Genomic DNA, 24394 nt, shown 5'->3' with positions numbered 1-24394 from the left:
GGAGAGAGAGAGAGAGAGAGAGAGAGAGAGAGAGAGAGAGAGGTGAATCTTAAGCAGGCTCCATGCTCAGCACAGAGCCCGACACAGAGCTCGATCCCACAACCCTGGGATCATGACCTGAGCTGAAATCGAGAGTCCTCTGCTCAATTGACTGAGCCACCCAGGCGCCCTGCAACTGCTTGTATTTTTATGGAGAAAAAGTCCCTCAACCAAGCTTTTGTTTTTACTACATTGAAATGCCTAGTATTGTGGTCACTAGTATTCTCCATTTTCTGGCCTCAGTTTATTCTATTTCCCAGCAGTGTTTGATGCATCATCTTAAGCACTTTCTTCTCTAGGTTCATGAGGGCACATCCTTTTCCTACCTCACTGGAAGCTTTCTCTTCTGCTGCCGTACTTGTATGTATACATTGGAATGCCCAGGGTTCCATCCTTGGCCTTTTTTGTTGTTGTTAAATGTTTATTTATTTTGAGAGTGAGAGAGAGAGAGTGCGTGTGTGTGTAACCAAGGAGGAGAGGGGCAGAGAGAGAGAGAGGAAGAGAGAGAATCCCAAGCAGGCGCTAAGCTGTCAGCACAGCTGACAGTCTTACAGACCATGATGAGATCATGGCCTGAGCCAAGATCAAGAGTGAGTCACTTAACCAATGAGCCACCCAGGCATGCCAGCCTTTTCTCTTTTTATTTGACTTTCCTCTGGAGGAGCTCAGCCATTCCCATTCTTCTAAATACCATCTTTATGCCATGACCCCCAAATCTCTAGCTCTAGCCTGATCTTTCCCTTGAGCTCAAGACTCGTATAGCCAGTTGTCTACTTTAATTTTTCCACTCGGATATTCAGGATGTCTCAAACTTAATAATCTCCTGACTTTTCCAAAACTTCCCCATCTCCCTCATCTCAGTAAACTGTAATGCCATCGCATACACTCAGTTACTCAAAAAACAAACAAACAAACAAAACCCTGTAAACATCTTTGAGCTTTCTTTGCTCCATCTCCTGCATTTAATCCATTAGCAAGATCTATCAGTTCTACCAGAGTGTTCCTGAATTCTACCCTTCTAGCCATCCCTACTACTACTACTCCAGATCAAATCTTCTTCCTGTGTTACCTGGACCACTGCAACAGCCTCCTAACTGGTCTTCCTGTTTGCACCCTCCCTTTTCCGTGGACAGTTATTCACATGACAGTAGGGTGGTCTTGCACAAATGATTTTATATCATCCACTGGTTTATAATACTTCAGTGGCTTCCCACGATCAAGTAAAGGTCTCTGCTGTATAGCCCAGCCTCCATTTGCCTTTCCAACCCCACATCTTCCTGCTCTCCTCACTCCCTGTGCCTTCTTTGTTTCCTTCACATACCCCAACTTCCTTTTATATTTCAGCCACATGCTCTTTATAGTTTTACTTTCATGTATGTCCCTAAACAATTAATAGTTTATTTTTGCTTGGTTTTGGATTTGATATTGTAACATACTATATGTAGTCTTCTGCAACTCAAAGTTATGTTTTGAGATCAATGTATGGTGAAGTGTAAGCTTATTAGTTCATACGTTTTCACTGCTGGATAGCACTTGATTGTATAAATATACCCCAGTTTATCTTTCTGCTCTTCAACAGTGTACGTATGGGTTCTAACGAGCATAATACAAATAATACCTAATTTGTAGAGGATACAACATGAGCCAGGCACTGTTCTCAGTGCTTTTGTACGTATGAATCGTCGCGATAATGAGGTTGGCATGGCAGTCCTCATTTTACACACGAGGAAATAGAGGTGTAGGAAGATGAAGTAGTTTACCCAAGGTCATAGGGGTCATGAGTGCTGTGAATACTTTTGCACGTGTCTCCTGGTACACAAGGGTAAGAGTTTCCCTAAGAGAGAAAGTTCTGGATCATGGGTTCTACACATGTTCAGCTTGATAAGATGATACCTAATAGTTTTCTCAGTGATTGTACTAGTCGATACTCCCACTAGCAGCATATGAGTTCCCACTGCACTGCGTCTTCACCCACATTTAGCTTTGCCAATTTTGTGGGTGTGAATGATATTTTGATTTTAATTTGCATTTCCCTGATTCATAATGAGGTTTAGCATATTTTTGTGTATTTATTAGCTATTAGTGTTTCCTCTTCTGGAAATATGAAACATCTGTTCATATCTTCTGCCCACAATTCTATTGATTTGTGAGTCTTTTCTTATGGAATTGTAGTTCTTTATATTCTAGACCCTTTCTCAGTATTATGAATTTCACATGTCTCCTCCAAGTTCATGAGAACTTTTTAATATGGGGTTGAATTTCTCAGTGTTTTCAGTATCTTGCTGAAGAAATCCATCGTTACCTCAGAGTAATGAAAGATAATATCCCATATTTCTCCTATAATTTTGCATTTCGCATTTATTCCCCCTGGAGATTATTTTTTATATATAGTGTAAGATATGGATTCAGTTTTTCGCCTATTTCATAGTTATTCTTTTCTCCATTGTTGAAATACTACTTTATTCTTACAAAGTTTTGGTATAATTGTAGGATTGGGGGCGCCTGGGTGGCTCAGTTGGTTAAGCATCCGACTCTTGATTTTGGCTCGGGTCATGATCTCACAGTTTGTGAGCTCGAGCCCTGTGTCGGACTCTGCGCTGTCTGTGCAGAGTCTGCTTCAGATCCTTTCTTTCTACCTCTGTCTCTCTGCCCCTCCCCTGCTCACGCTTTCTCTCTCCCTGTCTCAAAATAAATAAAGTAAACATTAAAAAAATTAATTGTAGGATTGTTTCTAGGCACTCCGGTCTGTTATGTTGAGCTCTCTGTTACTGTACTAATCCATACTGTCTCAACTAATATTCCCTTGTAATAAATCTGGTTATCTGATAGGCTGACTTACCCACCTGTCTCTCTTCTTGAAGAGTATCTTGGTTTTTCTTTGCCTTTTTCCTTATAAATTTTAGAATTAGCATCTATGGAAAATCCTGTTGGAATTTTGATCAGTGTTCTATTAATTTTGTGTATCAATTTGAGGGAGTATTAAGATCTTGATGCTAGAATTTCCCTTATGCATGAGCATGGCATTTCTTTTACCTCTTTAATGTCTCAGAACAATATTTATACATGTACAAAATATCCTGCAACTCCATGGAGGCCTTGCACATCTTGCAAAGGAAGGCAGTTTAGAGTAGTGATTAAGAGCAAAGGCTCTAGAACCAGACTGCCTGGGTTTAAATCCTCACTTAGCTGCTTACTAACTGCGATCTTCGGTAAATCAGCCTCTCTGTGCCTCAGTTTCCTCATCTGCAAAACAGTTAACAAGAGTCTCTTTTTCATAGGGATACGTAATAAATGCTTAGTAATTGTTACCTCTTGCTATTATTGTTTTATTCCAGGTGTCTTAACTTTGGTTGCTTTGTGAATAGTATCTTTTTTTTTAATTACATTTTATTTCTTTGTTGCTGATGTTTAGAAATGAAGTTGATTTTTGGAAATCTAGCAACCTGGTTAAACTCTCATCAGTCTGATAATGAGAATTCTTCCAGATTTCTCAAATAAGCTGATGACTTTTGTTTCTTCCATTTTAATCCTTATATTTTTATGTGTTTTTGTTTTTGTGCTTTATTCTCTTACTGGGCTGACTAGCATATGACAGTATACCCTTGAATAGAAGTGGAAATGGATACCTTGTCATAGTCTTGCTTTTAAAGGGAATGTTCTAATACTTTATCGTTAAGGTCTTTGGTGTGTATCCTTTATGTCAAGGAATGTTTTTCTATTCTAAGTTTGCTAAGAGCATTTACATGAAAGGATGTTTACTTTTACCAAGTGTTTAATATGATTTGATCATATTGATATGATATGATTGTATATTTTAGTCTTTAATCTGTTGATGAAGAAAATTACATTAGGTTTTCTAACCACCTTACATTTGTGCAGTTAACCCAAATGGGTCATGGTGTATTTTTTAGAATACATTACTAGGTTTTATTTGCTAATATTTTGTTTTGAAAGTTTATGTTTATGCTTATAAATGAGATTGGCTTTTAATTTTTCTCTTTTGTGGATTAGGATCCATGGTAATTTTATGAAATGAATTGGAAAGTATTCCCTTTTTTTATCCTCTGGAAAATGTGTATAAGGTTAAAATTATCTCTTCCTTGAATGTTTGATAGAATTTGCCTTTAAAAATTATCTGGACCTGATGTTTTCTTTCTTAGAAGAGTTCAAAATTATTGCCCAGTGTCTTCAGTGGTTATAGGACCACTCAGGTTTTCTCCATCTTCCCTGGTCATTTCTCTTATGTTATATTTTTTAGGAATCTGCCTTTTTCATCTAAATTTCCAGCTTAATTTGCATAAGTGGTTTGTGGCATGGTCTTGTAAGTCTCTGCTTTATCTGGAATATGTCCTTTCAAAAACAATTCCAGGGACGCCTGGGTGGCTCAGTCGGTTAGGTGGCTGACTTCGGCTCAGGTCATGATATTGCAGTTCATGAATTCAAGCCCCACATCAGGCTCTCTGCTGTCAGCACAGAACCTGCTTCAGATCTTCTGTCTTCCTCTCTCTCTCTCCCTCCCTCCCCCCATTCTCTTTCTCTCTCAAATAAACATTTTTAAAAATGAAAAAAATAACAATTTCAGGTTTCTAAATTTTATTACTAAGACATGTATCTTATTGTCTATTTTATAAAATTAGTTTTGTCCTTACCATTTTCTTACTTTTAGGTGTTTGGGTTTATTTATTTTCTTTAAATGTCTTAATGGCTGCTTAGCTCATTAGTTTCAGCATTCCTTCTTATCTAACATAACCACTTAAGACGGTTGTTTCCTGAAAAAATAATAATGAAATAAAATCTCCTCCAAGAACCTCTTTAGTTTTGATACATAATGTTTCATTAATGTTGGGTTCAGAGTATTTTCTCATTTCTTCTTTTTCCTGTGTTTCTGGGTAATTATTTTTTTAACGCTTTTTCTTTGTTTCCTTTTGAATTGGTGGAGGGTTTTTCTCACATACCGTTTAAACTATGAGTTTGAAAGATAGGTATTCAACTTTTAGTTTCTTCATGATTACTCTCAAACTTTGAGTGTTGACTACGTAAGAGTTTAATGTTAGTTTCCCGTTTTTTCCCTCTGAAACAATTCAGGGACCTTTAAAACATTCTGTGATTGGGTCATTTCCTGTCTCGTGCATGCTGTAATATTTACAATGTGTAAATCAAACATTATTTCATGTTAGCCATGTTTGTTTAAATTTACCTACATTTTTGCGATTTTATTTGTCCACCATTTCTTTTCCTATCCTGATATTTTAGGACCATTTTCTTATTTTTACAATAATCCTTAAGAAGTAGCATTAATGTTCAAGCCACTGTCCAAGGCACCTACAGTGATTCACCTTCTAGAATTCATACTCTTAAGTAGTTCCCTCCCACTCTATAGGGCCGACCATTCTAACCTGAAAGGGCATTGGTTACACTGTCCTAGTGGTTACACAGTGTAAGGAACATTCAGGAAATGTAAGGAACATTCAGGAAATGATGGAGTGTGACTTCTGAGGCTGGGTCATAAGATACATTTCTCCTTTTACCTTGCTCTTTCTTGGAACCTTCACTCTATGGGGAAGCCAGCTGCCATGTTATGAGGTTGTCAGTCAGCCCTGGAAGAGGAACTGTGGCCACCTGTCAATTGCCAGTACTTGTAAGTGAGCCACCTGGGAAGGGGATGCTGCAGCCCTGGGCAAGATGATTGCAGCCCTAACATCTTTTTTTTTTTTTTTTTTAATGTTTATTTATTTTTGAGAGAGAGAGAGACAAAGTGTGAGCAGGGGAGAGGCAGGGAAAGAAGAGACACAGAATCTGAAGCAGGCTCCAGACTCTAAGCTGTCAGCACAGAGCCCAACATGGGGCTTGAACCCACTTGAACCCACTTGCTTGAACCACGAGATCATAACCCGAGCTGAAGTCGGATGCTTAATCAATGAAGCCACCCAGACACCTGAACCCTGACTAACATCTTGACAGCAACTTTTTGTTTACCTGAAAATGTTTTAACTAACCCTCATTTCTAAATATACTGTATCTGTGTATGCAGTACTGTAAGGGGTGAGATAGCCATCACTGTTTTTATTCAAATAACTAGCCAGTTTTACGATACTATTTATTAATTGAGTAACTCAACTATTTCTTTCATAGAGTAAATTTTTGTTTATACTTAGGTCTAATTTTGGACTCTGTTCCCTTCCATTAATCTCTTTGTTTATTCTTTTCCCAATACCAAGACGTTTTAATTACTTTGGCTTTAGAATCCATGTTAATATCCTGTTGGATAAAGCCTTCTTCTTTACTCTTTTTTCCCCAAAAGTTTCTTGGCTGGATTCCTTTCCTTTCCTCCCCTCCCCTCCTCTCCCTTCCTTCCCTTCCCTTTCCAAGATTTTACTTAAATTCAAGTTAATTAACATATAGTATAGTATTGGTTTCAGGAATAGTGCCCTTTCTTTCTTTCTTTCTTTCTTTCTTTCTTTCTTTCTTTTTTTCTTTCTTTCTTTTCTTTCTTGTTACTATGACATTTTTTAAACCTACAGAAAAGTAAAGGGTTTAATGAACCTCCATGAATATTCACTCCTAGATTGAACAAGTATTAAAATTCTTTTCTAAAGTATTGTGAAGTTAATTACAAAATAATTTCCCCCTTGAATACTGCTGTGTGCATCCTACTATGTGCATCTCTACTTTCTAATTATAGGTAATTATTATCGTTTGCATTAAGGACATTTTGTGTTTTTATATATTTATTTTGATATTTTCATTATGATTCTCCTAGCTTTTTGGTTGATTCTCTTGAGTTCTAGTACACAGTCATATATGTGCAACTGGAAATTGTTTTCAGCTTTGGTATCATTTACAGTAAAACCTTGGATTGTAACTTGTTCTGCAAGTGTTCCACAAGACAAGCAAACCATTGCTAATAAATTTTAAGTTGATAAACAAGTGATGTCTTGCAACAAGCAGTATAGGATGCCGAACATCACATGATCCCAACTGAGCCAATGGTTCTTTTCTCTCTCTCTCTCTCTCTCTCTCTCTCTCTCTCTCTCTCTCTCTGCGGGATTGTAGGTGATTGTCTTCTATGCTCAGTCTCAGGCCACGGTGTTTGGCAGAAATCAGTGATTTTTCAGAATGTTGGAAGGTGCCCACAACTGGCACTAGTGTATTTTTTGTCACTTCAAAGAAATTATGGACAGTCCTTTGCTTAAACTCACAAACTACAAGATCATGACCTGAGCTGAAGTCAGATGCTTAACTGACTGTGCCACTCAGTCGCGCCCCTATTTATTTTTTATTTTTTCTAAGTTCTCTCTATACTCAGTATGAGGCTCCAACTCAACCCAAGATCAAGAGTTGCAGGCTGTACAGACTGAGCTAGCCAGGTACCTCTTAAGGGTCTTTTTTAAAATTAGTAATGTATGTTGAATTTTATCAAATGCCTTTTTAGCATCTAATAAAGTAATTGCATTTTTTTCTTTCAAACCTATTAATGTGATAAGATGTATTAATAAGTCCCTAATATTCAACCATGCTTGCCTTGAGAGTCTCTCTCAGGTATGTTTATCTTTTTGTTTTAATGCACTTTATTGTTTCTTGCCTCTGACTCAGATGGATGTGGTTTGAAGTGTTGGGGTTCAGAGCTGATGGCCAAGAAAGAATTCTTGAGACCTCTTCAATACAAAAAAGTGATTTTATTAAAGCACAGGGTCAGGACCCATGGGCAAAAAGAGCTGCACTTGGAGTGACTGATTAAGATTTTCTATCCTATGGAGGGAACAGTGATGTTAGGGCTCCAGGAAATTGAGTCTGTAGGTTTCTGGAGATTGCCTTTTTTCTTATAAATCATTAAGACAGTTGCAAACTGATGGAGACTCATGTCCTGACTGGGATCTCTGTCAGTTAAGGAGGGGGTTAGCTTGTGCTTTGCACTCGGCTTGCCTTTGTTTCTCACATCAAGATCACTTACTTTTGGCTGGACCAAAATTCAGAGGGTTTTTTGTTTGTTTTGTTCTTCCCATACACGTCTTCTGCCTCTATCACAGAAACACTTGGATTAAGGGATTGTCATAATGAAGGAGTGTGATTTAAGTGACTAGGACTTGGCAGATGCTGATGGTATGTAGACTTCCTTTGAGCAAAGAAAGGTTAAGGAAGGAGGGCACTTAACCTGTTTGAGCACTTCTGATATGCCAGGCTCTATGCTTTGGTACTTCTCATACTTCTTAGTTCACACAGCAGTTCTAGTTTATAGGTGATAAAACTGTTCTGTATCACTGAAGGAACTACAGACTTGAGGATTTTCATGTGTAGTTTTAATAGCAAGACCCCTCCTCTCCCCTCCCCCCCCCACATATTTGAGGCCCTTTCCATTTAGATTATCATCAAGGAGATTGTAGAAAGGGGGGGGTAATGTTATAAATCCTGTTGGCATGTGCAAGAAATTGGCATTTATGCCCCCAAAATAAACATATGCTAAGTGGCTGAAAATTAGGGGTTTACTTAACCTTATGTTCCTTTGCTTCACAGAAAGTCACATCCTATGGCTACAGAATAAAACATGCCAGAGCCTATTCTTGGGTAATGTTTTCTGTTTGGGTCTGAGTTTTTTCTCATTCTGTGCTGTTTCACCATGTGAACATTGCCTAGTTCCATCTGATTTCTTTGTGATACAATAACAAGCAAGAAGTCTTTTTTCCTCTTAACCCATTCATTGTAAAGTCCATTTCTCTCTATCTCATTCAAGCCATCTCTCCCAAGTTGTTTCTTTCGGGATGACAACTGAGTTGGTTTGCTTTTTAAAAATCTGCTTTAGAGTTATTAATTTTAAAATATTACTGCTTTAATTCATTGTTTCTCAGTCTATGCTTATATAAAATTATAACTTCAATGTCCACATGTTCAAGTAACTTCTTAAGCAGTAAAAGTACACTACTGTGGGGGAAGGAGGGGGCACCTGGGTAGCTCAGTCGGTTAAGCGTCCAACTTTGGCTCAGGTCTTGATCTCACAGTTCATGGGTTGAAGTCCCATGTCAGGCTCTGTGCTGACAGCTCAAAGCCTGGAGCCAGCTTTGGATTTTGTCTCCCTCTCTCTGTGCCCCTCCCCCCTCTCGTGCTTTGTCTCTCTCTTAAAAATAAATAAATGTTAAAAAAAATTTTTTTAAGTACACTGCTCAGAAATTTACCTTTTGTGTTACTGTGATTGAAGCTCATCCAGACATGTACAGGTGCCCTGTTAAAATTGAAGCAATTGTAGAAATGAAAATTACTGGGGTGCCTGGGTGGCTCAGTCAGTTAAGCGTCCGACTTCTGCTCAGGTCATGATCTCACGGTCTTTGAGTTCGAGCCCCACGTCGGGCTCTGTGCCGACAGCTCAGAGCCTGGAGCCTGCTTAGGATTCTGTGTCTCCCTCTCTCTGGCCCTCCCCCGTTCATGCTCTGTCTCTCTCTGTCTCAAAAATAAATAAACATTTAAAAAAAATTTATAAAAAAGAAAAGAAAATTAGTCTCATAAAGGAACATTTTTTCCATAAATTTTTCTACTAATTTGCTCTTTGTCCTGATAAATGCTATTGCAGGGAGAAGGTAGAGCTTTGTTTTTTTTCTCCCCATCTTGCGATTAAAGAACTGAAAGGGAGAAAAAATTGACTTGCTCATATAACATAGTCATTTCTTGGTAGGGCCAAAAATCATCCAGGTCACCAGTCTTCTGGTCCCAAAAGGACCATCAGTGTGATTCAGAGACTCACTATGCAGTTTTTGATTCCCTCCAGATCTTTGTTTCTCCTTTCTTCCCCCTTTTCTGTGCAAAATGTGGCCATTTCACTGTTCATTGATACCCTAGTACAGAATAGATTTGGGGAATGGGGGTAGAATAGGACTGTCTTTGGTGAGCCTCTCTAGTTCTGATTTACATGGAGTTAAGTTTGAAACAGCTGTGAAATACAGGTTGGGGACCATTTGTAGAAAACATTTAAGGCTCTTTCTCCTTTATCTTACAGTGAAGCACAAAATAGAATAATATAGAAGGTTCAAAAGATTCTTGTTATTATATTATTGTATCATTCTCTATCCACTTATCAAGGAGACAGCTTTATTCTTTCAGATTCAGTCTAATGGAATCAAAGAAAATAATTTCTTGAGAGAATTTATCTGGGCTCAAGTGATATGTCCTCCCTGAAGCTGTAGCACAATCACTCATAATCTTCTTGTATGTAACTTAGTACTTAATTTTGTATGCAGTTACAGTTGTTAGAGAATTGTTTGATATACTTAAATCCTGTCTTCTCAACTAGGTTATAAAGTGCCCCAAAACAGAGATTATGCCTTATTTTTCTATGTACCTTATAGCTTCTAGTATAGAGCTAAGTACAGTGAAGATCTATACAGTAAATGGTTGATGGAAATCTTGCTGGGCAAAAAGAAAATCTTTAACCCAGTTCTAGACTCCATCAGTGTTACTCTGACTGTCCTTCCTGTGGGTGGTGGCAGTGAGGGTGTTCTCTTCAAGGGCTCCACTGCCTGCAAAGTAGAAGGGAAATGACTTGGGCACAGGGGATGAGAGTAGAGGCCAGGAGCTCCCTCCCTGTTTAGAATGGCCGTTGCCTCACTGCTCTTTTTGGAAGGAAGTCGATCCTCCACATCCCCAAAGGAGATCAAATACAGCCTTAAACAGTGAACAGATAAATAATGGTGATTGCTGATGACAATTCCAAGTGTAGCAGGTATAGCATCTTACCACGTGCCGGGCCTTGTTTTGCCTTCCATTCCCTCAATTAAACCATATTACAATGTTATTAAGTGGGGTGCTGTTGTTGTCTTCATTTTATGTGGAAAAATTGAGGCACAGAGGTCACCAAAGGTTACCCAACAAGGAAAGAAAGGAGTGGGATCAGGAAGAGACCAAAATGCAGAAGGAAGAAGCACTTTGAGTAATCAGGGGACTTTGATTTGACATTTCATTGTTTTATTAATGCTGGACTTCACTAGCATTTACAAATGGAGTCTTAAAAAATGACAATAAACAAGTCCTATTATCAGTATAAGTTCAAAATGCCTTTGTAGAAGGGAAGATTATTTTTGAGCTGAATAACCTGGAATCCTCCTTTATAAGTCCTTTGGATTTCAGCCGTCTTTGTGATATTCTGTTTTACTTTAAAGGCAGATGGTTGACTTCTTTGCGTTCTGGCACATAGAGGTGCATGTTTCTCTATCTGGCCTTTGACCGACATTCCAGAGGTGGACTAGCTGGGGAATCCCAGCCATACATTCCATTTGAAACCTTTGGTTAAAAACTTTTAGCTAGAACTTCACTCTTGTCTCATCACCAGATGAGGAGACAAGTTGGAAGGGAGGTACAGAGGAGTCTTTAGCCAGCTCCCGCGTTCCCAAGTTGTACCATGAGACTGGCTTCCAACCCATGGTACCGCAGAGGTTCCTGGTGAGCTCTCTGGAATGCAGAAGTCTAGGAATTTGGTTCTTCTAAGGATCGTGGAAAGAACCTTTTTTCCTTTAACTTGTGAGATATCTTCCCTTCCTTTCATAAGGGTGAGAGTCAGGGTTTCTTGATAGGGCATCACTCTTTAAAATGGACTTTGGGAATAATTCATCTGGTTCTCTTAAAAGTATTTGGGAGCTGGTGACTGAGTCCTAACACTTTGGGAATCTGTTCCTGGTATATCACTTAAAAATAGGTTTACCTACATATAACACACACACACACACACACACACACACACACACACACACAAATCCCTGAACAAGATATTTATGTAAGATAGCAGTTTATTTCTTCCTCACATAAAAAAATAAAAAGGGGTGCCTGGCTGGCTCAGTTGGTAGAGATCAGCTCTTATCTCGGAATTGTGAGCTCAAGCCCCACGTCGGATGTAGAGATTATTTAAAAATAAAAAATTACTTATTTCACTTAGCATAACACTCTCCAGTTCCATCCACGTTGCTGCAAAAGGCCATATTTCATTCTTTCTCATTGCCAAGTAGTATTCCACTGTGTATATAAACTACAATTTCTTTATCCATTCATCAGTTGATGGACATTTAGGCTCTTTCCATAATTTGGCTATTGTTGAAAGTGCAGCTCTAAACAGAATAAACTGAGGGTTGATGGGGAGTGGGAGGGAGGGGAGGGTGGGTGATGGGCATTGAGGAGGGCACCTATTGGAAGGAGCACTGGGTGTTGAATGGAAACCAATTTGACAATAAATTTCATATTAAAAAATAAGCAAACAAATAAAAATTTAAAAATTAAATGAAAAATAAAATTTAAAAATCCAGAGATAAACGATCCAGGGTTGATAATAGTAGCTCCTACAGTGTCATCAAAGATCCTGGCTTCTCTCTTTCTAATTCACATTCCTAGGGCACCTGGGTGGCTGAGTCCGCTAAGCGACTGACTTCGGCTCAGGTCATGATCTCACAGTTCATGAGTTCAAGCCCCGGGTCAGGGTCTGTGCTGACACCTCAGAGCCTGGAGCCTACTTCAGATTCTGTGTCTCCCTCTCTATCTGCCTCTTCCCCATGTTCACGCTCTCTCTCTCTCTCTCTCTCTCTCTCTCAAAAATGAATAAACATTAAAAAAGAAATCTAATTCACATTCCTCACACATGGCTCGAATTATCAAGGTTCCCTCATGGTCCAAGTTAGCTGCAGGAGCTAGAGCCATCAGCCTACATTGCAGACCAGAAGGAGGAGAAAGAACCTGTTAGGTGAGTGGACTCCCTTTAAAAAATCTTCCCACTCGTCATACCTAATATGTCCACTTATACACAGGCCAGATTTTATGCATGTGTTTTCACCTAACTGCACAAGAAGCTGAGAAGTGTGGTCTTTTATTTTAGGAAGCAACATGCTTAGCTAAAAATTGGTGCTCTGTTATTAAGTAGAAAGGGGAAAATAGATGTGGGGCAGCCAATTAGCAGACTATAGCACAGTGGGTGGAACCTTCCTTTAAAAAAAAAACAGCTTTATTGAAGTGTAATTGACATACAATAAACTGCACATATTTAAAGTGTTCAATTTGACAAGTTTTTACATAAATACATACTTGTGAAATCATCACCACAATTAAGGTAATGAACATATCCATCACCCCAAAAATACCCTTTTATAATTGTCCCTTTCTGCCCACTCTGGGCTGGGGTCCCCCAGATCACCACCAGGTTCAAGGATTCCTAAGAGGACTCACAGGATTCAGAACACAGCCGTAGTCACAGCTATGACTTATTTCGGCAAAAGGAATACGAAAGCAAAGTCAGCAAAGAGGAAAGGTACATGGGCAAAGTCTGGAGGAAACCAGGTGCAAGCTTTCAAGAGTTTTCACCCAGTGGAGTCACACAAGATGCACTGAATTGTGACAACACCTAGAGAATACTGTTACCAGGAAAGCTCCTTAGAGAGTTAGGGCCCAGGTCTTTACTGGGGGCTCGTTGGTTGGGTACCCTCTTCCTAGCACATAGCAAAATTGCAGACTCCCAGAAAGAAAAGTTATACCTGTGGCCTGCACTGTATTTCTGTTGGACAAGAAGTTTACTACTCAGGATGCTGGGGGTAGAGCTAGGACTGAGACAGATTTGTGTCTTTATATTTTCTGTCTCCAGTTCTTTCCTCCCCTTCTCTTTCAAATTCATTCCAGTTATGCCTTCCTTTTCACTATTCTGTGAAATGGGTCTTGTTAAGGTCCGTGTGGCTAAATTGAGTCATCCGTTCTCAGTCTTTCTCTTGACCCATCAGCAACATTTGATACAGCTGACCAGTGTCTCTTGACTTCTAGAATATCCCACTTATTTGGTGTTTCTCCTGCCTCCCTGGTGATCCTTCTTGATCGCTTTGTTAGTTCATCATCTTCACCTCTTGGTCCTTAATGTGGAAGTATTCTTGGGCTTGACCCTGGTGCTCTTGTCTTTGTATATGTGCTCAGTCTATGGATCATCTCATCCAGTTTCATTTCTTTATATTCCACCTTTATGCCACAGTTACATATTAATGTCTTCAGCCCAGAGGCAGACTTCTATATCTAACTCGCTGCTCATCATCTCTACTTAGAAATCTAAGAGACCTCTCAAATTTAAAGTGTCCAGTTGATCTTAAATTCCTCAAACCTGCTTTACCCAAAGTTTTACCCATCTCAGTTAATGATAACCGCACTGGGTTGTTTCCAGATGTTCAGGCCCAAAACCCAGGAGTTGACCTACATCTTCAATAGTGTATTCAGAATTCAAACCATTTTTTACCACCTCCGGTGCTGCCACCCTGCTACCCTACCCTCTAAACTACAAGTGGTCTACTGCTTGCACTCTGGTAGTTGCCTTCTGATTCAACTTTTCCCCCTTCCCCTCTGTTCTCCTTCATTCTATCCTATAGAACAGCTAGAACAATCCTATTAAAATGTAAAACAAGCCCTGTCTCTCACTTAAAGCCAGTAGCTCCCCAGACTCCCCATTCCTTGCAGAATAAGAGCCAGTCCTTATTATGGTTTGCACAGCCCTACATGGCTGCTAAGGCCCCGCACCCACCAGACGTGTATTTGACTTTATCCCACACCACTCTTACCCTTGCTCACTCTACTTCAGCTCCACTGGCCTCCTCTGTCTCAAACAGACCAGTGTGCTATACCTTAAGACCTTTGCACTTTTTTCCCTTAATGTAGAACTCCTCAGTGAGGTCTACCCTGACCAACTTACTTAAAATTACAACCCTCCTTGCCCTCTGCTTCACACTCACAATCCCCCTTACCTACTTCTGTTTTAACACATACTATGTATGTGTCAGTATCTAACATACTATGAAATTTTTAAAATATCTGTGTTTATTGTTTGTGACTCTTTTCACTAGAATATAAAAATTAAAGTTGTGACACAAATTTTTGTCTGTTTTGTTTACTGATAACGTCACAAATAACTAGAACAGTGCCTGGCTCATTGTAGGCTGATTGGATAAGTGAGAGTAATGTGACAGAACTGTAATTCAGACCTGGCTATGTCTGGCTCTAAAGCCTTCATTCTGGTCTTAAAAAAAAAAAAGTAATGTGTAGTTTGTATACAGCGGGCTGCATGGGTCTTGGATCTAAAGCTCTGTGGGGTTTGGCATGTGTGTATACCCACGTGGCCACCATGATGTATCAGTTACTCTAAAGGGTTCCCTTGTCTCGTGTCCCTTCCCAATGAATGCCTCCACTTGCCTCAGTTACTGTGCTGTCACCTATCACCATGCATTGGTCTTATTGATTCTTGAACTTCATATGGATGGAATCATATTGTTTGTAGTCTTTTGTGTCTGCCTTCTTTAGACCAACATAGTATAGTGTTTTTGAAATTCATTCATGTTGTCCCATGTGTCAGTAGCTTGTTCTTTTTTGCATAGCACATTTGTTTGTCCATTCTTCTGTTGGTAGACATTTTAGTTATTTCTGATTTAGGGCTTTTATGAGTGGAGCTGCTTTGAACATTCCTGTACCTGTCTTTTTGTGGGGCCTGCCTTCATTTTCTTGGGTTCTCTTGGGAGCTCGGCATAGGAATAGTCATATAATTAATGTCAACTGATAAACTACCAAGTGCTTTTCTTGAATGCAGTTGTACAGTTTTGCGCTCACCAGCCACACAGGGGACTTCGGTTATGCCACATCTTCACCAGCACTTGGAATTATTAGTTTTTATAATTTTAGTGTGAAGTTATTTTCTGCTGTAGAAAAACTGATTAAAACAGGAATATGATCAGGGAAGGACCCTTTCCTTTTAGGCCTTGGATTCTGTATTTTTACTGCATAAGAAGTACCCAACCAGTAAAACATACGGTAGCAAGAACATCTAGGATCATAATCTAATTCAGCCTCTTATGCATTGCGGCACCTCCAGTCGGAACATCTTGCCAGGCTCAGTCAGGCTTAGTCATCCTTGGAGCTGTCTAGGGCTGTTGCAGCCAACTGTGTGTGAGCGTGGTTTAAGCAGAAATGTATCTTATTTCTTCAGAGTTTTTCTGTTATATTAAATGTATGTTGAAAATATTTACTTGTAATTAAAATACTTTCTTCTAACTTTCTAATAAAGTGCCTTGTAGTAACTTAAATTGGGTTCTGGGCTAAGATAGGCCTAAGTTTGCATCTTGGCTCGACCACTTTGTGTGATCTTGGTCAAGTCTCTTAATCCTTCAGGCATCCTTATCTGTAAAATGGGTGGATATATTACCCACCGGTTAGAATTATTATAAGACTTACATGAGATAATGCAGTATATAACAAGTACGTGTTACATGGTGGGTGCCTAATGAGTCATACACATTTTCTTATACTTTGAAGAACTAGAATGCATTTAAGTCCCCACATCCCTTTGAGTCATACCATTAAACACAAACAAAAAATATCTATTGAACTATTGCCAGTAGTATGGAAATCAGTGTGGTATATCTAGTTTCTAAGCAAACACTGAGAAAATCCAGTCTTGCTATTGCCTTGTTACCTCAGGTACTAAATCATTCTTGGCTTTCTTGTTGACATAGGTGCTGTGGCATAAAGGTTTATTGAGTCAGTAAACACTTGTTGGTCTATGATATGTTTTTCCTTCCTAACAAAATTCTGCTGTATTACCCGACAATTTTTACATGTTATGTAAAAGGAAAGATGGTCCAGAGCCTTATGGGACATGAAAAAGCTGAGGGCAAGGAGTGTAAGTCATTACTCGTCTTCCCCTCTGGTGTGTATAATCTCCATGAGGCTGAGAACCACATCCCTCTACAATTCCAACGACTAACCTGGTACCCAGAGTACAAGAGACGCTCACTAAATGTATGGAATGTGTAAAAGAGTGAAGAAGGATAACAAGCAGAGGGGAAGAAGTATGTGTCCCAGATTCAGTTCTGTGACTCTTTATATCTTGGATATAGATACATCAGTCAGAAGCTAGAAAATGTTTGCTTTGGAAAGAAACAAAAACTTAACCCATTGAAAGCGTTCATAAATAGCAGCCTTCAATGAGGAACAAGACAGCATATCCAGTCTCTTCCATTTGTTCATCCAGTCATGTTCCCTTTCCTTTCTAGCAGGGCTTGAAGATACATAGTTGAACAACACAGTTCATACGTTTCTTAATAGCCAACTCTGTGGAATACAATAATCCCTTTGATGTTGGCAGAACCAGAGTTCCTTTTGGGCCAGCATGTCTCTGCTCTGAAGGGGAAAGAGAAACCTATAATGCTGTGGGTAGGCATTGAGGGGGAGATTTTGGAGGAAAGAGCATGAACCCAGGTGATCGCAGTTTAATAAACCTGAGCATGTTTTAGGAGCGCAGGTGAGGTAGCTCTTGCTCCCAGCGCTAGTCAGTGAATGAGGAGGCATTAGGAAGTTATAACATTTTATCTAACAGATGTTTGCTGAGCAGCTATACTATGCCGAGCCCTTTGGTAGAAGGCCAGAGGTGTGTGTCACCCAAGGACCTAAAGGAGACTCAGTATGACTGGAGTTTAGAGTATGAGGAAGGAGCGCAGAGAGGTGAGACAGATAGAAAGCAGGGGCAAGATAGCTGCAGCACGGGAGAGAGAGGAAGCATAGAATGGAGTCTGAGAACTTGTTATGACTCTGGTAAGCGGCATCTTTTGTGTGAGTCCCCATTTGTCAGAGCCTCTCCAAGGAAGAGAATGTGCTGGATTTGAACCACTTAAACCAGAAGTAGAAAGGCAGTATCCAAAGTTTCCCTCCCAACTCTTCCTAGAAGACCAGGGTAGGCCTGTTTTGGTAAGGCAAGGTCAAGTCAAATGACAGTTGCTGACTCCAGAGCAAGGGACAGTCCTGTCTCTTTCAGTTAGGGGGAACTTCCTCATTGGGTGGCACTGAAGATTTTCTGCACACCTCAAGCACAATTCAACTGAAACCCAAATTGTGGCCATTTAAATCATTTTCTGCAAATGGTGTCTATTTTGTCTGTGTGGATTATCTCCTTGTTGCTACAGATGTACATCTGTAAATGTTTCAGGTGTGATCAGATCTAAAGTAGAAGAGGGACTGGATAAGCAAAACAAACATCTGTACCTGTCCTTGGTCTCCCCTCAGAAATTTCTCCCACATATGAGGGAAAAAGTGTGTCAGTTTTAGCTTGAGATCAATGGGCATCCGCAGAGATTCATGGAAGAATATACCTTTTGACACTTGTTTATAAAAGTTAAACAGGAGAGTGCTTTTTTACTAAAGGAGGACGCTGTTTGGCATTCTAACATTCTTTCTTTAGGTAGAGCGGTTTCCCCATCAGATCATCTATCACTTTTCTCCTAAATTCCTTACGTTTGACTGGATTGTCTTTCTCAAATTTTTTGTAGGCTATTCAGCTTGACCCTGAAGAAACTCGTCATGCTAAAAGAAATGGACAAAGATCTTAACTCGGTGGTCATTGCTGTGAAGCTACAGGTAAGTTGAGCAGGATTGTTCAGGGTCCAAGGAAGCTGGATAACTTTATGCCTGCTGTTGGGACTTGAGAAATACTGATGAGGGTCTGCCTCTCCCTTCCTTCCCTCCCCCCCCCCCCCCCCCCCCCCCCCCCCCCCCCCCCCCCCCCCCCCCTCCCCTCCCTCCCCTTCCCCTCCCTTCCCTTCCCTTCCCTTCCCTTCCCTTCCCTTCCTCCTTTCCTTTCCTTTCCCCTTTCCCCTTTTCCCTTTCCTTTCCTTTTCTCCTTCCTTCCTTCCTTCCTTCCTTCCCTCCCTCCCTCCCTCCCTCCCTCAGCCAAGCAAGGAGCAGGAGTATAAGATGACTGAGCTCATGAGACTTAAGGAGTCCCAGTTCTGTCTCTTAGTTAAACCACTCGGTTTCTTTAAACTTTAGTGTCTTTGTCTGAAGATTTAAAATGGTTCTTCCTGCCTTGCATATCTAACAGGATTAGTATGAAGATCAAGTGATACAGATGCTAAAGTGTTGGATAAATGATTCAGAAATTGCTGTGGTGGCCAGTGTTTGTTTCGAGGTTTTCTATAGGGTAGAAGAAATTTATAGATTATTGTTTCAAATTTGGCAATTAAAAACTTACTGAACATTTTAGCTTCTGGGCAGTCCACCCACTTATTCTTTATACTTATTCAGTATCTTAAAGGGACCCAAAATATTTCACAAACATTCGTACTCTAAGCATTCCAAAAGTTCAGGAAAGAAGGGAGAAACTGAACTACAGGAAGGTTAAGGAATTTACCTGTTGCCAGCTAACTACCAGGTAGCAGAAGTGGTACCAGAAACTAAAGAGCAGGTAATTTATATAGTCATTAAACTCCACTACCAGGCCTTCCTTAACTGGTAAGTCCTTCCTAAGGATGACTCCCTAGAGTTTACTGAGATTCTAGAGTCATTAAATAATGATTGGATCCTTTAGCTTAAGAATGGTGTATTTAGTGAATTCTTACTGGTTGGAAAGTAGTGAACTGTATGGTAACTCCTACTAACCAGCACAGTTTATTAGCTAGATCACCTATTATGAGCAGTCTATTGTTCTAATAGTGGCCTCATTAAAATCCACATCTGTGGCACTCCCAGTATGTGTCCCCTACACTGAGATCCTCAGCTCTCTTTCTGAGATAAATACATTATCTTAATTTAGTCCTCAAAACTTAAAGTATTTTAATTACTCTTTATGAATGCCTGCATGTCCCACTTTATATTTTGATTTCCTGTTCATCTTTGTGCGTGTAATTCCTCCCAATTCTGTGAAACATTCCCAGGCATCCTGAGTTGAAAAAACAAGTACACGGCAACGATGTGCAAGTGGAGACTTACAGTGTCTTTTCTTTCTGTCCTGATTTTATACCCATTTCTAGGTCATGGGCAGGGTTCCAGTTTTCAGGAACCATTGCCTTTGCTATAAAAGCTGTTGCTTTCCAGTACAAACACTGTTGGTATGGTTTTAAAAGTTCCCTGCTGCTTTTGCCATCCCCACAGTCAAATGCCTTTGCCAAAAGAAATAATGTCCTTTATTTCCTGATTAAATATTTAACATTCTGTAAAATTTAAAATTATACCCAAAAACTATAAATATCCTGAATTTTTTATTGCTTTACTTCCAAGCAGCTGAAAGTAATTACAGATGTTATCACACTCATTTATCCAGTGGCTTGTTTATTCATTTATTCGTTCGTTTAATACATATTTACTGAGCACCTATTATATGCAAAGCATTGCTCTAGGCACAGGGGATACAGCAGTGAGGGGATAAAACGGAAATGGGAAACATGCATAAAGCACTTCTGCTCATGGTGAAGTATGCAGTTGTCTTGAACAAACACTTGTGCAATTGAGTTGTGAATTAAAATAGTTGCTTTTGTAACGGAATAGCATTTTTATGTGAAAGAAGGGCTTACAGACAAACTGGTTATTCAGACTCGGCTACTTGGAAGACATTTTCTTGAAAATGAACAACCTATCACTTAAAGGGAAACAACTGAGAATCTTTTGGGCCAATGATAAATAAAATTTGATCTTTCATGTGAAAATTAGAATTTTGGAAAATGTGTCAGTATAAGCCTGACAGCTTCCCAGTTCTTAAGGACTTTACCGAAGAGATCAGTGGTGATAGTAATGGCAGTGGTTTTCTCAGTTGTATAGTAAAATGTGTAGAAAGGTTTGCCTGATTCAGTGAACCTGTGTTTTCCAAATGACCAGTGCATGAGGTGACAAAATCATGCTGGGTAAAAGATCTGTTCAAAGAACAAAATAGACCAATGGATTGGGTTTTGTTTTTAACATTTTATTTTGAAACAATTTTAAATTTGCAGGAGAGATGCGGGGATAATATATAGAGTTTCTGTATTCCCCTCACCCACCTTCTCCCAATGTTAACATCTTTCTTAACCATGGTACCTTTATCAAAACTAAGAAATTATCATTGGTACAATACTATTAACTAAATTAAAGACTTTATTCAGATTTCTCAGTTTTGCCACTGATGTCCTTTTTCTGTTAATTGGATTTTAATATGTAACAGTGCTATAAAAGTCTCCTCCTTTTTTTTTTTTAACTTTGTATCTCTTTGAGTGTGGATTTTTTTCATATACCCAACCAAAACAATATTTTGCAACAAATTGAATACAGAAGCAGGTAGGAGAATCCAACTATTAGCCAGACATTAAAGAGATTTGCAGAAATGTAAAAGAATGCTGTCTCCTTCATACTGCTGTTGGAAATGTAAAATCATGCAGCCACCTTAAAAATAGTCTGGCAGTTCCTGAAAAGGTGTGACATAGAGTCATGAGGTGGCCCAGCAATTCTACTCCTAGATATTACCCAAGGGAAATGAAAACATGTCTACATAAAACTGCACATAAATGTTCATTGGCAGCATTTATTCATAAGAGCTAAAAACTGGAAACAAACCAAGTCCATTGACTGACGAATGGATAAGTGAAAGGTGGTATATCCATGCTACAACATGGATGAAGCTTGGAAACATTGTGCTAATAAATGAAAGAAGCCAGTCACAAAAGACCACATGTCGTATGATTCCATTTATATGAAATGTCCATGATAGGTACACTGATAGAGTCAGAAAGTAAATTAGTGGTTGCCTGGGGTTGGGGGTAGAGGGTGAGAAGATTAGTAGGGTGACAGCTAAAGAGTATCGGGTTTCTTTTGGGGGTGATGAAAATGCTGTAGAACTTATTGCGGTAATGTTTGCACAACTCTGAATATACTAAAAGCTATTGAAATGTACACTTTAAATGGGTGAATTGTATAGTATTTGAATTCTATCCCAATAAAATTGTTTAAAAAAAAACATGCCATCTTCTTACTAAATTGTTTTTGTTTTGGAAAAGACATTTTTCATTAAAAAATGTTCTTATGTAAACATGTGAAAGGTTTATTATTTTTAAATGAATTAATACACATTTTTATTATATTTTTAAAATATATTATTTATTTGAGAGAAAGAGAGCACGAGCAGGAGGGGCAGAGGGAGAGAGAGAGAGAGAATCCAAGCATGCCCCTGCGCTGTTAGTGTGAGCCTGATGCAGGGCTTGAACTCATGAACCAAGAGACCATACCCGAGCTGAAATCAAGAGTCGGACACAACCAGCTGAACCACCCAAGCACCCCTATACATATTTTTAAATGTCTCAGTTTAAATTCCTAATATGGTAAATACTGATAGTTGTACCTACATAAACAAAAGCTACTTGGATGTATAATTTTTGTGTGTGGGGCTTGATCTCATGGTTCGTGAGTTCGTGACCTAAGCCGAAACCAAGGGTCCCAACTCTTTATAAATTTTTTTTAATGTTGATTTATTATTGAGAGAGAGACACAGAGCATGAGCAGGGGAAGAGCAGAGATGGGGGGAGACACAGAATCTGAAGCAGGCTTCAGGCTCTGAGCTGTCACCAGAGAGCCCAATCGATGCAGGGCTCAAACCCATAAACCACGACATCATGACCTGAGCCGAAGTCGGACACTTAACCAACTGAGCCACCCAGGTGCCCCTCTACCTATTTTCTCAAAATATTACTACAGGACTCTTAAAATTTTAGGTGACCATTCATGAATAATTTTGCATTTAAAAAGGAAACATTTAAAACACTAGGAACCCAAGTTCCTGGGTGGCTCAGTTAGTTGAGTGTCCAACTTGATTTCGGCTCCCATCATGATCCCAGGGTTGTGGTATCGAGCCCCACATCAGGTTCTGCACTGAGCGTGGAGCCTGCTTAAGATTCTTTCTCTCTCTCCCTCTGCCCCTCTCCCCCACTCACACACACTCTCTCTCAAATAAAAAATAAAAAAACAGCAGGAACCTAATTATTAATGCAGTAATAATACTCAATAATGGGTATTTTTATACACTATAAGTAATGATATTGTAGTATCAGATATAAAGTGTCTTGCTTCTATACTGCAAATGAAGATCTACTGTTATATAGCTTAAAGATGATATGTAAAGGTACTAAAGATAATTCTGAAATTGGACCCAAGTAGGTAGTGCCCTAGGCCCTGGAAGAAGCAAGTACTGTGGCCCATGAAGAGCAAATCTTTGGAGAAGGACAAGAAAGATGAGAATAGTAGTGCACCGTGCTTTGAAAGCACCAGTGCTCACTGTGATCCCGGGACTGCCCTGTACTCTATGTCCTGTTACCTGCACACACAGATTGGTTTTAACAGGTTTGCAATTCAGATAATGCAATTGGGAAAGAAAGTTTTACAAGTATTTATAGCACATATTTGGATAGTGAGAGTTCAAATAATAAGGGCTGTTGCTATTGGAAGGAGATATGTCCTGTGGGGAAATAAATAAGATAAAGGGATCTAGCATGCCAGAGGTGAGAGAAGTTAGGGTGGTCAGGGTAGGCCTCATTGAGACATGACATTTATGCAAAGACTTTGAAGGTGAAAGGAGGGAGCCATGCAATATCTGGAGAAAGCATTCTAGGCAGAGGGAAAAGGCAAAGCAAAGCCCTAAGGCAGGAATGTTTCTGGCAGAACCAAGAGGAAGGAAGTGGTGGCCAGTGAGGCTGGAGAGGAACGAAAGCAGAAGGAGGTGAGGTCAAAGACGTAAGGTGTAGTGGGGGTGCTTGGGTGGCTCAGTCAGTTAAGCGTCCAACTTCAGCTCAGGTCATGATCTCAAGGTTCGTGAGTTCGAGCCCTGCATCGGGCTCTCTGCAATCAGCATGGAGCCCACGTCGGATCCTCTCTTTCTCTTCCCCTCCACCACTTGTGCGCTCTCTCTCTCTCTCTCTCTCTCTCTCTCAAAAATAAACATTTTTTTAAAAAAAGAAGGGAGGAACAGGATATGTGCAGATAATTACAAAGTCTCTGGCTTTCGATCTGTGTGAATTGGAGGGTTTTGAACAAAGAAGTGATGGGATCACTGTGGCTGTTGTATAGAGAAGAGACTGTAGGTAGGGAAGAGGAATGAGGAAGACCAGTTCGTTAATAGGCCATAACAGTGGTTGAGGCAAGAGATGAGGGTAGCACCGGATTGTTTTCTTTTCTTTTTAAAGTTTATTTAAGCAATCTCTGCACCCAACATGGTGCTTGAAGTCACAACCCCAAGATCAAGAACAACGTGCTCTACAGAATGAGCCAGGCAGGCACCCTGCCAGAGGTTTTCCCTAAACAACTAGCGGGTGGAAATGCCATTAAGTGAGATGGAGAAGACTGGCTGAAGCAGGTTTGAGGGAAAGATCCAAAACTCAGCTTATCGTGTTATGTCTGAGATGCCTATTAAACATGCAGGAGGAGATGTTGAATAGATAATTGAATATATGGGTTTAGAGTCCAGGAGAGAGGTCTGGGATAGAGAGATAATTTGGAGAGTATATTTAATTAAGACCTTAAAATTGGATGAGATAATTAGGAGTGGAGTGAGTGACTGCAGAGAAGAGAACAAGTCTAAGGATTAAGGCCCCAG

The 24394-nt window shown here is 39.7% G+C and overlaps 1 protein-coding gene across 2 annotated transcripts in view; it reads left to right on the top strand.

Annotated features, from left to right (window-relative positions):
• Positions 1-24394, top strand: part of PACS1 (phosphofurin acidic cluster sorting protein 1) — a 151510-nt gene that overhangs the window by 91497 nt on the left and 35619 nt on the right. For both annotated transcript variants that reach the window (XM_049642733.1, XM_049642742.1), the window contains exon 2: positions 18339-18426. In XM_049642733.1, coding sequence (XP_049498690.1) covers positions 18339-18426 — 88 coding nt within the window. The remainder of the gene's footprint in view (positions 1-18338; positions 18427-24394) is intronic.

This window comes from Panthera uncia, chromosome D1, assembly GCF_023721935.1.
Source record: "Panthera uncia isolate 11264 chromosome D1, Puncia_PCG_1.0, whole genome shotgun sequence".
NCBI classification, from domain to species: Eukaryota; Metazoa; Chordata; class Mammalia; order Carnivora; family Felidae; genus Panthera; species Panthera uncia.
The sequence above is the reverse complement of the archived record's forward strand: the minus strand, read 5'-3'. Positions and strand labels throughout refer to the sequence as shown.